Here is a 13,755-nt window from a genome sequence, read left to right as displayed (position 1 = left end):
TACAGATGGTTGTGAGCCACCATGTGGTTGCTGGGAATTGAACTCAGGACCTTTGGAAGAGCAGTCAGTGCTCTTAACCGCTGAGCCATCTCTCCAGCCCCAGAAAAACCCTGTCTTAAAAAAGAAACAAAAAAGCTAACCTAAACCAAAAAACCACAGGGAAATGGAAGAGCAGTAGCTGATCATGCACAATGTCACTCACATTTGTTTCTTCTAACTGGAGGAAATCAGTTGATTTTTGTCCAAATGATCAGATGAGTCAAAAGTTGATAATCTTGTATTAAAGTTTGTCATAGAATTTCAGAGAAAATTATGCTTGAAGGAACCTAAAATTAAGAAAGAAATTTTTTTTTTGTGGGTTTTTTTTTTTTTTTTTTTATTTTTTTTTTTTTTTTTTTTTTTTTTTTTTTTTTTGAGAGCTTTTCAAAAGGTAAGTGGAGATACCCTTTTCCCACCATTTAACACTGCAGCTCAACACACCTGGAAAGCAGCCTTTAAGACAGTTATGATGTAATAATATTTCTAAAGTCAACAAAGGATGTACTTTTTCATTGACTTAGTTTCAAAATCTAGTAGCAAAAAAATAAAAGCAAGACACAGGGTGATGGACTTGCAGGCTCTTCCTACAATTCCTCATTCTCTACTGCAGGCACGTCCCTATTTTGTGCAGGGTGGAAAGTCTTACACTATATTTTACATATTTCAGAAGGAGTCTTTAAATGAGTCTTTTTTGCATACATGGTTTGTTTTCTTGAGCTTTAATTTCATATGTCGAAACTTTTTAAAGCACACTTATGTTTTCTTTAGCTGAGTTGATGACTGCTGGAGGGACCATTGGTAGAGCCGAAGAATATGAATAGTTTCTCAAGAAAAGTACATTACTTTTGGCACAAGAAGCAGAATAACTGTGAATTATTATCACGTGGAATTTTTCAGTAAAAATCACTGAAAAGTAAGTTGCTTTTGTTTTAGTTCTGTGTTTCCAGTATTATGCAAATAGGCAAGAATTGGCAGTTTTTTATATTCACTGTGTAATTATACTTTCATGTTTCAGTGTGGTTTTTTTTTTTTTTTTAACCACAGAATGACTCCAATATGTGCATTTAAGTAACTGAACACAATATATACACAGTTTGCAATATGAGCTTGTATAGAACACTCAAATTTGGATGGTAATCCTTTGTGAAGTAGTTTAGAGAAAAGAATTTTTTAACATGCTTAGAATTCATTTTACTTTTCTTTTGTTCTATATTACTTTGATAATACAATTAGTGTTAGAGTTCAAGGAATGTCTGATTCTTGTTGACAGAAAGTTAAACTATTGCTAGTCATAATGGCTGACTTCTGCAGTCCCAGTAGGTGAGGCCTAAGACAGGAGAATTGCTGAGTTTGAAGCTAGCCTGTACTTTACACTGAGTTCTAGACCCAAGTGCTACAATGTAAGGCCCTGTCTCAAAGAAAAAAAAAAAATTGTTTTTTTAATTGTTTCTACATGTACTTCAGACTGAAAAACTCTCTCTTAAGCAAGTAGGGCAAGCTCTGATAATGTGGTAAGAGTTCAGAAGTGGTTATTGTTCATCCATTTAGTACAGAAGAAGGTACAGAAGAAAACAAAGTTGCTAGTCAAAGTGATTAAGAAAATGTTCAACACATATAGTTGTGAAGTAAAAACTTTATTTTCATAACCACAATTTGCATTTAGAATTAGACAAAAATAGGATTCTTTAAATCTCTTGTATATTTTAGTGAATATGAAATTTTATCTGTTTTCTTTAATAATAATTTTTTTTAATAAACCAAGATAATTGTGCTTTATATTCCCTTTTGGTACTCTAACCAATAATGAGATATAAAGAAAGATGAAAGAATTTGATAAGATAAAACTTTTTGAGGGGCTGGTGAGATGGCTCAGTGGGTAAGAGCACCCGACCGCTCTTCCGAAGGTCCAGAGTTCAAATCCCAGCAACCACATGGTGGCTCATAACCATCCGTAACAAGATCTGANGCCCTCTTCTGGAGTGTCTGAAGACAGCTATAGTGTACTTACATAAAAAAAATTAAAAAAAAAAAAAAAAAAACCTTTTTGAAGGAAGAAGTATAAGGAAAGATGAAAAAACTTTATAGGATATGAAACTTTTTAAAAATTGACTTATTATGTGTCTTTTGATCTGGTACTTTTATAAGTTAGACTAGCCTTAATTCCACAGTTCTCTTGGGACTACAGATATGTGTCACCATGCCCAGCTTGTTCATCATTTTTGAATATCAATACTTAGTTGAGATTAAAGAAACAAAGGTATAAACAGCATTTATAATACAGTGTCAAAAGTGTCTCCATAAGCACAAAGTACAATAGGAATATGGAAAAGGAATTAAAGAAATAGCCTCAGTGTGGTTATAAGGAAGAGAACCAGTGAACAGTGGTCAGGAAGCTTACAGAAGGTAACATCTAAGTTGAGCCTTGATTTCAGAATCAAGAGCAGGAGTTAAAGCAGGATGGGGAAGAGAGATTACATGAAAACTTATAGACATGACCATAGTATGTAAAGATTCAGTGTCATGAGGCTTTGGGAAATTTTTTTAGTTGAGAAGGCTGGATTGAGGGGACACTTACTGGGGATAGATAATCAGGCCTGGTTCATGAGGCTTTGATATCATGTTAATAAAGTGGTATTTTATTTTGAGGAGAGTGAAAGGTCATTCAGTAATACTAAGATGGAGAGTGATTCTATTTGATTTGTAGTTTACTTACAAAGTTGCCTGAAGGCTGGAGATGGCTCAGCAGTTAAGAGCACTGACTTCTTCCAGAGGTCCTGAGTTCAATTCCCAGCAACCAAGTGGTGGCTCACAACCATCTGTAATGGGATCCGATGCTCTTTTCTGGTGTGTCTAAGGAGATTGACAGTGTACTCACATTCATAAAACAAATAAATTTTTTTTTTTTTAAAGTTGCCTGAAAAGGCATGTGGAGTTAGAATTCTGACCTCCCATTTCTAGTCCAATACCAGAATATCATACAATAAGGTCAGAAGCTAGTGATTCTGGCTTAAGAAGCTAGTGTAGGAGAGGAAAAATGTATCCTTTCTAATCCTGATAGACAACATAGAAAAAAAACTCAAGGACTTGGACAAACAATAGAGCCACAAATAATTGCTAAAATGCAATACAAGTATAGGTTGCTTGTTTAGCTTACTGCAAGGTTATTTGAGTAAAATGACACATGAATAGGTCTCTAGCAATAATAAATGTTATTACTTTGAATTTATATGTTTAGTTAATTACTAATATTTAAATGTGGCCACAGTTGGCCCTCAGAATTTTTGATTTGAATTAAAGAATATTGACCTCAATGTTTTTAAATGTCTTTTTTAATTCCTAGTTACTTTCTGTGCAGTAACTACTAATAGGTTTTGAATTAGAGGACCCCAGGACTGTCATCTCCTGCCTGCAGCTGAGTTTTGATTTGAAGAAAGTAAATAGAATTTATTGCTTACAATATAAAATGAGTAGTTTTATACGAAGTTCATTTTCATGAAGAAGAAAAAATTAGGTGATCTGGCAAGTTTGGTTCGTGTGCTAGTAGAATTGATAACACTTGTACATGTTTTATCTACCTTAGTCATTTCTCTTACCTAGCTAGCCGCTACAGATGATTGACTTGCAACTTCGGTCAACATGTTAATTATTGAGGTGTTTGGAAAAAGAGATACTATAGAGAAGGAATAATTCAGCTTGGATGCTAACTTCATACATATTAATAGTACTATCAGCTGAGTAGATGTGCTACTTCATCCCCCAACATTATATTTGTTTGCTGTTGCACTTTATGGTTGACTCAGCCCTAATATCAGAAAAGGAAATCACAATTAGTAACAGAATTGGCTCCCAATTTCTAGACCTAATATGTCTTTTATATTATCTCTTCTACGTTTTCCAGTTGAGCTATCTAGGCAGTAGTATTGTTTAAATGATGTTTAATTTATAAACTTATAAGCAAAAGTCCATTTTAGAAATGCTGTTTTAGAATTTGAAAATACATAAAAAATTTGATTTAACAATGTTAGATATTTGCACATTTATATGTGCAGTACTATTTGGTAACATCTATTACTATAATTTTACTTGCTGACTTTTGCAAAATTAGTTGAAGAGTATTAGATATCCTATTAGTGATTGCTATAAGTCACTTACAAATATGAGAAGTTCATTCAAGGGGTTGAGAAGATGACTCAGTGGGTAAAGTACTCAATGACCAAGCCTGATAACCTGAGTTTGAATTCCCACCCAGAAACTAGAAAGAGTGGGTACATGTCTGTAATCCCAACATACTCCTATAGGAGATAGGAGGCAGAGACAAAATCATAGGAATTTTATGGGTTCCTTAGCCTGCAGGATGCAGCAGTGATTAAAAAGGGACCTTGTCTCAGACAACTCTGTACAGGTATGCCTCTACTCAAGCACACACATCATACACGAAAGAGAAGAAAATAATTCATTCTGGAAACTTGAATATTTGTTTAAAGTTAAATTGCTTAATAGGAATGGTAATGCTGAATATTGTGTTAGGGAAGGAGTAAGACTTTTTTGTTGTTAGATATTAAATGATTTTTTTCCTAATGTAGTTCTGGATGTTGAGCTAGTTTTTAAAATTCCTAATTTTTAAAATTCATTTGATATATACATGTGAATATACTTACTGCTGACTAAGTTATATTGTGGTGAAACTCCATATTCTAAGAAATGGAGTCACTGGAGTTGATTTTTAATTTAAAATTGAAATTCAAACTCTATTATATAAAAAGAAAAAAAATGAGTAATGTAATGGTAAAGTTACCTAAATTGAGAATGGAATCTTTATTTCTCATTGCCATATCAGCTCTTTTATGAGTGGTACAGGATACAAAATATAGTTGCTAATAGATACAAAGAAGCATGTACAGAAGAAATGAAAGATTAAATTCCTCCTGCCTTAGCTGTCTGTATTATTTGTGTTCTTCAGCAGATCAAGTCCTTTGCATATGAGGATGCAGAGATAAAAGAGATTTATTGAAGTGGAAAATTATTCATTACGTATTAATCACTTGTAATTTTTTGTTTTTCTTCTTTAGAATTCATCAGGTGAACATATATTTTTGCTTTTTAATTTGGTTAAAAGCAATTTATTTTTAAAGAAAATATGTCTCCTCTGAAGATATATGGTCCTATCAGAATTCGAAGTATGCAGACTGGGATTACAAAGTGGAAAGAAGGATCCTTTGAAATTGTGGAGAAAGACAATAAAGTCAGTCTGGTCGTTCACTACAACACTGGAGGAATTCCAAGAGTGTTTCAGGTATTCTCATGGCCATGAGAACCTGTCTAGGAAAACTTGGAGCTGAATATGAGCTCAGTGGTTGCCTCTGAGGGCACCAGACAAGAAACATATATGAAGGCTGAATACCCATACACATAAAAATAAAATACATATTAAACTTTTATATTTATTAATTATTTTTAAAGAAATAAATATTAAGCTTTATGCTCCAGTTTTATTGAATAAAATTTTCCATTTGTTTATACTTTTGAACTATGAAAATGAGTTGCTGGGGGTGGAGAGATGGCTCAGTGGGTAAGAGTACTGACTGCTCTTCTGAAGGTCCTGAGTTCAAATCCCAGCAACCACATGGTGGCTTACAACCACCTGTAATGGGATCCCATGCCCTCTCCTGGTGTGCCTGCAGGCAGCTACAGTATACTTAGATATAATAGTAATAAATCTTGACAAAGAAAAAAAGTTGCTTATGCTTTTGAGTATCACATATGTTCTGTTTAGGTATGGTGGTACATACTTGTAAATCCAATGCTCGGGAGCTGAAGTCAGGAGGAACTAAGGACAGACTGGTCTTTCCTATATACTGGCTCAAAGCCAGCCCAAGTTATAGTGAGACTGTCACAACAGAGACCAGGGGGATTACTGAGAGGATAAAACTACATACTACATGGTGGAGAGAAAACCAATTACTGCAGGTTGTCCTCTGACCTCCATTGGCATTGCTGTTGTAACCCCCTCCCCTAATACAAAATGAATAAAATGGAGTAAGAAGTAGATTTGAAAAGCTAAGTGTGAGCTGTGCATGATCAGGCATGCATATTAAATCCTTTACCCGGAAGGGCAGAGGCTTGGTAGTTAAGAGCTCTGTGAATTTAGAGGCCAGCCTGGTCTACATAGTGAGTTCCAGGCCAAGTAGATTATATAATGGGACTCCATCTTTTTAAAAACAGAAAGGAAAAAAAAAAAATGGTTCAGTGGCTAATGGCACATACTTCCCTTGCTACAGACCCAGTTCAATTCCAGCAGTCATGTGGAACAGCTCGTTACTGAAAAATTCTAGCCTCAGGGAATGCAGTGCCTTCTGGCTTCCATAGATGCTAATACATGCCCATATCCAGACACACATGCATCCTTATAATTAAACATAGAATAAATCTTTTTAACCAACGTTATATATTTGAGTTAAATTTATCAAGAAAGGAGGACTCCTTTTGAAGGAAGGGAGAAAGGTAAATTGAAATGTATGGAGATAGCAGTTTTTAGACAACTTTATTGTAATTAGAATATTTTGGATGAAAAGATAATTTTTCTTTTTCTTTTTAAGCTAAGTCATAACATTAAAAATGTGGTACTACGACCCAGTGGATCAAAACAAAGTCGCCTAATGTTGACTTTACAAGATAACAGCTTCTTGTCTATTGACAAAGTACCAAGTAAGGATGCAGAGGAAATGAGGTTGTTCCTAGATGCAGTCCATCAAAACAGACTTCATGCAGGTAAGCACCCATCATCTCGTGAGTCTGACATTAGCAGTTCTTTTTTTTTTTTTTAAAGATTTATTTATTTATTATATGTAAGTACACTGTTGCTGTCTTCAGACACTCCAGAACAGGGAGTCAGATCTTGTTACGGGTGGTTATGAGCCACCATGTGGTTGCTGGGATTTGAACTCCCGACCCTTGGAAGAGCAGTCGAGTGCTCTTACCTACTGAGCCATCTCACCAGCCCCCGACATTAGCAGTTCTAAAGGGATGTGATGACTAAGGAAGGGCTGAGTATGGAACTCACTTGGTAGATAGAGTGTTTGCCTAGCATGTACAAGGCCCTAGAGTTGATCCCTAACAGCTTAGTACATAGAAACTGAGTATGGTGGGCATGCGTGTAATCCCAACAGTTGAGTAGAGGCAAGAGGATCAAAGTTTAAGATCATCCTTAGCAACGTGAGCTATATGAGATAATGTGAGCTCAGGGTAGCCTAAACTATATGAGTCAAAGAATATGACAGCTGTACACCAGTATTCCTGATAGAAAAATCCTTAGCTAAGTACTATTGGACTGAGTTAAGTGGCACAATACAAGTATTATGTTAAATTTATTCCTGGAATGTTAGAATACTGCAGCATGAAAATCAATCTATATCATGTACTACATTAACAGAAGGAAGGACAAAAACATATAGTCATCTCAATTGATGTTTAAAAAATGACAAAATTTAATATTCTTTGACAATAATAAATATTAGAGTATCGGTAGAAAACTATTTCAGCGTGATAAAGGATTTGCATTATAAGCTTACAGCTTACACATTTAAGAGAAAAATCTGAAAGCCTTTTTCTTTAAAATCAATAACAATATAAAGATGTCTGTTCTTGCCACTTCTGTTCAATATGAGCATGTGAAATCTTACCAGAGCAACTGGGCAATGAAGAAATAAAGGGATATTCAAATTGAAAAGGAAGAAGTAAATATCACTGATTAACTTTATCTTGGTTTTCTTTTTAAGTTAAGTGTAACACATGAAAAGAATGGAGGTGTAGCTTTAATAGAACAGGCACTTAGCATGTACAAGGCCCTGCATGCCTCCACCCCTCTCCACAGAGAGTGAAGATGTAGCAGTATGAGTTTTCTTAGATTTAGTTGCTATATTAGTATACCACTCCTGTAAAATAAGGCTAGGAGACCTTGTTGAAAAACGGTCTGTTAACTGTTGAGGAAAGGACAGAAGAGAAAGAGCAGGAGGGAGGTGTACTATATACTTGTAACTGTTACTTAAGAGGCAGTAGGATTGTGAGTTTGAAGCCACCCCAGGCTCTATAGAAAAGTCCTGTCTCAAAAAAGCATTTGAATATAGCACTGTTTAAGATCTTACATATTGGGAACTTAGTCTATATTTCTGTTTTGCTTTTGTCTACCATACCCATCATATTAATTGAATCACAGTCCTAAGAATTAATGTGGGAGCTGGATGGTTGTAGTAGTGCCTTTGATCTCGATTGGAGATGGGTGAAGTTCAAGGCCAGGACTGCTAGGGCTACACAGAGAGAGACCCTGTCGATGATGATGATGTATTTTTTAAAAATGTGTGTAGCAAACCTTTAAATGCATTGAGAGGCAAGCATTTTATACTCACTAGAGACCCAAGAGTTTTTCTCATGTTAGACAAATACTCTTATCACTAAAGCTACATATCTTGCTCAATTTATTTTTATTTTGAAAAGAGTCAGGCTAGCGTGCCTCTGCTGGCTTTGAACTTTCTTACCTGAGCCTCCCACATAGTTTGGATTATAGGCACATACTTCCACACCCAAGCTTTCTAAAGAACAAGTCCCAATGAATGCATGTTAGGGACTTAGTAAATCAGTACTCTTATTAGTGTGCTTTGAGCTTAACTCTTGACATACTCTTTGATTTTTGGCTAAATCATTTTAATTTTTTAGGTTCAGTGGCCTTGATGCACAATAACACATGTTATAAGGACTAGTATTTGATAGGATTAAATAGTATTTTTACAAATACCTTGAAAAATCCAGCTGGACATGGTGACATATTTGTCATGTCTTCACTGAGGAAGTGAAAACAGGAACATTGAATGTTAAAGGCCAGGCTAAGCTACAATGGGATAGTAAGTGCTGACCACCTTGGGCTGTAGAGCAATACTCCCTTTCATTCCTTTCCACAAAATAGAAGTAAGTAGTTATATGTACTGGAGCAGAAAAGAATTAACATTGGTAAGTACTTAAGTAACACTACTTTTCTTTCATCTAAGTAAAATTTGAATCATTTTGAGTTTTAAAAAATAAAATGATAGAATTGTAATTTAAAGAGAAGAGTGAATTCTAACAATCTCTGGGTGGAAAAGATAATTGATCACTTAGACTCTATATAGCATTTAGATGATCTCTATGGCAAAGGAAAAATACTAGCTAGAGTGATGTCACAGAGTAATTTCTTTTGAGGTTCTAGCGATTGAACCCAGAGCCTCACAGATGCTAGGCAAGCACCCAACTGCTGAGTCACATAATCATGTTAATGTCATTAACATTTGAAATAGGGTCTTGGTTATCTGTGCAGGTTCTCCTACACTTGTTCTCCTATGTGATATAATGTTAATATCATTATGAAACAAAACCCATTATAAAAACTAATAAGAGAAAGAGAATTCAGGAGTGAATTGGAAAAAAAACTGCAAAAAATGAATTCAGGATGTAGATGAACTTTAAGCATGAAAAAGAATGATCAAATTCATAATTAAGCTCAACTTCCTTTTTAGACTTATTCATTTTAATGTGTGTGTGTTTTGCCCTGTGGAGGTCACAAGAAAGCATTGGATCCCCTGGAATAGAACTTACTGATGGTTGTGAACTGCAGTGTTTGTGCTGGGAATCAAACTCAGGTCCTCTGCAAGAGGAGCCAGCGCTCTTACTCACTGAGCCATTTGTTCCTAAACACTGGGATTGTGGTAGCTGTGTGAGGAAAGGAGGAGAAAAAGTCTATATTTGTAGAGTACCTTGAGCTTTTGTAAACAGTATGGATTTTATTATTATTTTTGGAGTAGAAATTATTCTGCTTGCTAATTTTTTTTTTTTGGTTTTTCGAGACAGGGTTTCTCTGTAGACCAGGCTGGCCTCGAACTCAGAAATCCACCTGCCTCTGCCTCCTGGCTTGCTAATTTTTTTAACTAAAATCTTTTTAGCTACCTTTATTTTATTTTGTGGCTATGTATATGAGCCCATTCACCATGACACAACATGCACACATGTGAAGAGTTAGTTTTCTCCTTCCATCATATGGGTTTCAGAGGGGGTTTAAGCTTGGTGATGTGCCTACACAAACACACAAATAATACAAAGTAAACAAAAGGTAATTTTTTTAAAATAAAAACTATAATTGTTACTGTTTCTGATATTGACATTGGTGTCAGTATTCATGCCTAAGCTACAGTGATATATTTTTCCATAGTATTAATTGTAAATTAGTATGTCTGAGAGGTTCTAGCATTTTCTTTCTGTCTTGTAAACTGTTACATGGTCTTACCTTTTTGTGTTACTTATTCTTTTTTTTTTTTCATATAAACTTTATTATTTTTTTTTTAGATTTATTTATTTATTTTTATTATATGTAAGTACACTTTAGCTGTCTTCAGACACTTCAGAAGAGGGCATCAGATTTCTGTTACAGATGGTTGTGAGCCACCATGTGGTTGCTGGGATTTGAACTCAGGACCTTTGGAAGAGCAGTCGGTGCTCTTAACCGCTGAGCCATCTCACCAGCCCGTTACTTATTCTTTTACTGGAGCTTTTATCTCTAAATGTTGCTATGTATCTCGTTTGTACATTCTATCAGAGAAATTGGATGCTTTGTCTTTTCTCCTTATTACTTTCATTTCTATATTATTATATAGCAATAATAATGATGAATATTTTTACTACGTTACATGGTTTATTCATTTTTGTCCACCAGCTATAAAAGCTTCTCAAGGTTCTGGTAGTTTTGGAACTATCCTGGGCAGCAGGACCTCTCAGAAGGAAACTAACAGACAGCTTTCTTACTCAGACAATCAGGTATGTTCATTTAAATTGTCCTAACTTTTTTTTATTTTTTTATGCGCAGTTTCTTAAATTTTATCCCAATTTTACCTTTCTGTTGTTGTTTTGGTTGGTTGGTTGTTTTGAGACAAGGTTTCTCTATGTAGCCCTGACTATCCTGGAGCTAGTTCTGTAGAAAAAACTCACTTTAAACTCAAGAGACCCACCTGCCTCTGCCTTCCAAGTGATTGAATTAAAGGCCTGTGCCACCACTGATACCTTTCTTACAATTAAATTTGACCTTCTTACATAGTTTTTCTAAATACATTGCATAGTTTTACTTAACAATTGTTTAGTGTCCCACAGTTATCAGAATAGACTATAATGTTGTTTTTACAACCAAGGATTTCTTATTATAAAATCTGGCATGTAGTACTACCACTTAACATGTGTCATCCGTTAAGCTCATGTTTCCTGAGTCTCAGTACCTGTCTGTAAAATGGAGACAGCACCAACATCTTAGAAGTTCCAAGATAGCGCATGTAAAAGGAGCTAGCTGTGTACTGTACTACTAGAGACCGCCTTGGAGTGTTTGCTGCTATTTCTTTGACGCCTTTGGGCCTGTCATATATCGTGAACCTTGCCTTTACATATATGACACCACACTATATTATTGAGAGTGTCCCTTTGATTTGAAAAAAGCTTTTGTTTATAGTATTCAGCAAGCTGTGAGACTTGGTGTGCACCAGTAAATATTCTTCCAGCAGTTTAGCAATCATTGTGTTTCTTTTCATTGGTTTGCAAAGGAAAGCCAGGTATAAATCGGAAACTTCAAAGCTCTTCTGTAAAGATATTTGTGCAGAGATGATTACTTAGATAATGCTTGCTGGGTTGAACAGTAATAAACAGTTAAATGATTTTTAGGTTCTTTTCATGGTTTCGTTTTTAAAGTTAATTTTTTCTCTCTCTCTGTGTGTGTGTGTGTGTGTGTGTGTGTGTGTGTGTGTGTGTGTGTGTGCCTGCCACTTGCATAAATCTGGTAGTCAGGGGACAGCTCATAGGAACTTATTTTCTTTTTATACTACACGCATCCTGGTGAATGAATTTGTGTTATCAGACTTCATGATAGGTGCATTTACCCGCTAAGCCATCCTTCTAATCTCTCACAAAGATTTATTTTTTGTTTTTTTGAGGCAAGTTCTTTCTCTAGTTCTGGCTATCTAGAACTTGCTTTTTAGACCAGGTGTGCCTCAGACTCCAGAGATCTTCCTTCATTTTTCTTTGCCTCCAGTGATGGGAGTAATGGTATTGGCCACCATACGTGCATGAAGATGAAGATGATTATTTAATCATGAGAGAGTGTGTAGGGAACAACCAGTGTTTCTATTAGTATATGTTGTATTTTTTTTAGAATTTTATACAGAAGGAGTGGAGGAGTCTGGCCTCTTTGAAGTATATTTTGAGATGAGCAAATTTATAGTTAGAAATGTAAATGCTGGAATGTTAAAATGTGTAGCAGATAAAAATGTTTTGGGTTGTATTTTGGTTTTGGTTTTGGTTTTGAGACAGTGTTTCTCTGTGTAGGCTTAGCTTTCCTGAATCCTCCTCTGTAGACTAATCTGGCCTCAGACACAACAGAAACCTGCATGCCTCTAGGTCCCTAGTTGCTGGGGTTAAAGCTGCGCACCATCACCACCCAGCAATCAATGTTAAATAGCTATAAACATCTATAATATTAATTTTACACAGTTTTCTACATTGTCATTCCACCTTCCTGGAGCTAGAGTTACAGGTGGTTGTGAGATGCCTGACTGTGGATACTAGGAACCAAACTCTATTTGCAAGACAAACTCTATTTGTCTTAACCTTTTGGCCATATCTTCAGCACCTCATTGTAGGTTTGGAGGTAAAATGCTTTTATGATCAAAATTTCAGCCAATAAAGGGCTGGAGAGTTGGCTTAGCAGTTAAGAGCATTTGTTGCTTTTGCCAGAAGCCCTGTGTATCATTCTCAGAACACACATGGGGCTCACCCAATTTCTGTAACCCACATGTGGCTCACAACCATCTGTAACTTCAGTCTTAAGTGATCTGATATCCTCTTCTGACCTCTGTGGGCACCAGGCAGACATGTGATGCACAGATATACATGTAAGCAAAATATAAAACAAATGAATAAATTAAGTAAATAAGCTAATTAAATTTTTTCAATAATAAAAATGGCCAAACAGTATATAGCTAGTAAACTACCATGTATATAATTAAATAGAATAGAGAAATAAGGGAAAAACAGCAGGTTAGGAAATAGTGAAATTCAGTCCCAGAATCACATAACTCTTAATGTCACCATATAAATGTCAACACCAGTGGCTGAACGTTCATCTCAAATTCTACTTGTCAGATGTATTCACATTACTGCACGGGCCATTCATTAGGTAGGGATAGGATGAGAGTGATGGTCCTCTGTCTGTATCTTTATAAGCTGTTTTAATGGCAGTGCTTTTTGGTTTAAATTTTTAAAAATTTTATGTCTCTGGTCATTTTGCCTACCTTTATGTCTGGGTTCCATGTGTGTATTTTGGTGCCTTTGGAGGCCAGAAAACAGCATCATATTTATCTCTTGGAACTAGAGTTTCAGATGGTGTTTTCTGCCATATGAATGCTAGAACTTGAACCTGGGTCTTCTGAAACAGCACCCAGTGCTCTAACTTTTGTGTCATGTTGCTAACTCATTAGTCTATGTCTTTTAATGTTACTTTGTGCTCTAAGTTCAAGCCCAAGCACCACAAAATATACAATTCTCGGTATATAAAGCGAAGTAACATAAAAAGACATAGTGTCATAGATTCTCCTGGAGATCTTTTGTAAATATATTCCTAGGTGCTGAGCAGGAAGCTCAGTGGTGGTGCTGGGTGTCACA

At 35.6% G+C, this 13,755-nt stretch overlaps 1 protein-coding gene across 3 annotated transcripts in view; it reads left to right on the top strand.

Annotated features, from left to right (window-relative positions):
* The window catches only part of Usp37 (ubiquitin specific peptidase 37), a 70,219-nt gene that overhangs the window by 6,048 nt on the left and 50,416 nt on the right, over positions 1-13,755 (top strand). For all 3 annotated transcript variants that reach the window (XM_029538471.1, XM_021197652.2, XM_029538470.1), the window contains exons 2-5: positions 808-952; positions 5,109-5,332; positions 6,636-6,807; positions 10,772-10,872. In XM_029538471.1, coding sequence (XP_029394331.1) covers positions 5,177-5,332; positions 6,636-6,807; positions 10,772-10,872 — 429 coding nt within the window. In that variant the 5' untranslated portion in view covers positions 808-952; positions 5,109-5,176. The remainder of the gene's footprint in view (positions 1-807; positions 953-5,108; positions 5,333-6,635; positions 6,808-10,771; positions 10,873-13,755) is intronic.

This window comes from Mus pahari, chromosome 5 (genome assembly GCF_900095145.1).
Source record: "Mus pahari chromosome 5, PAHARI_EIJ_v1.1, whole genome shotgun sequence".
In the NCBI taxonomy this organism is placed as follows: Eukaryota; Metazoa; Chordata; class Mammalia; order Rodentia; family Muridae; genus Mus; species Mus pahari.
This window is presented reverse-complemented; position numbering and strand designations above follow the sequence as displayed.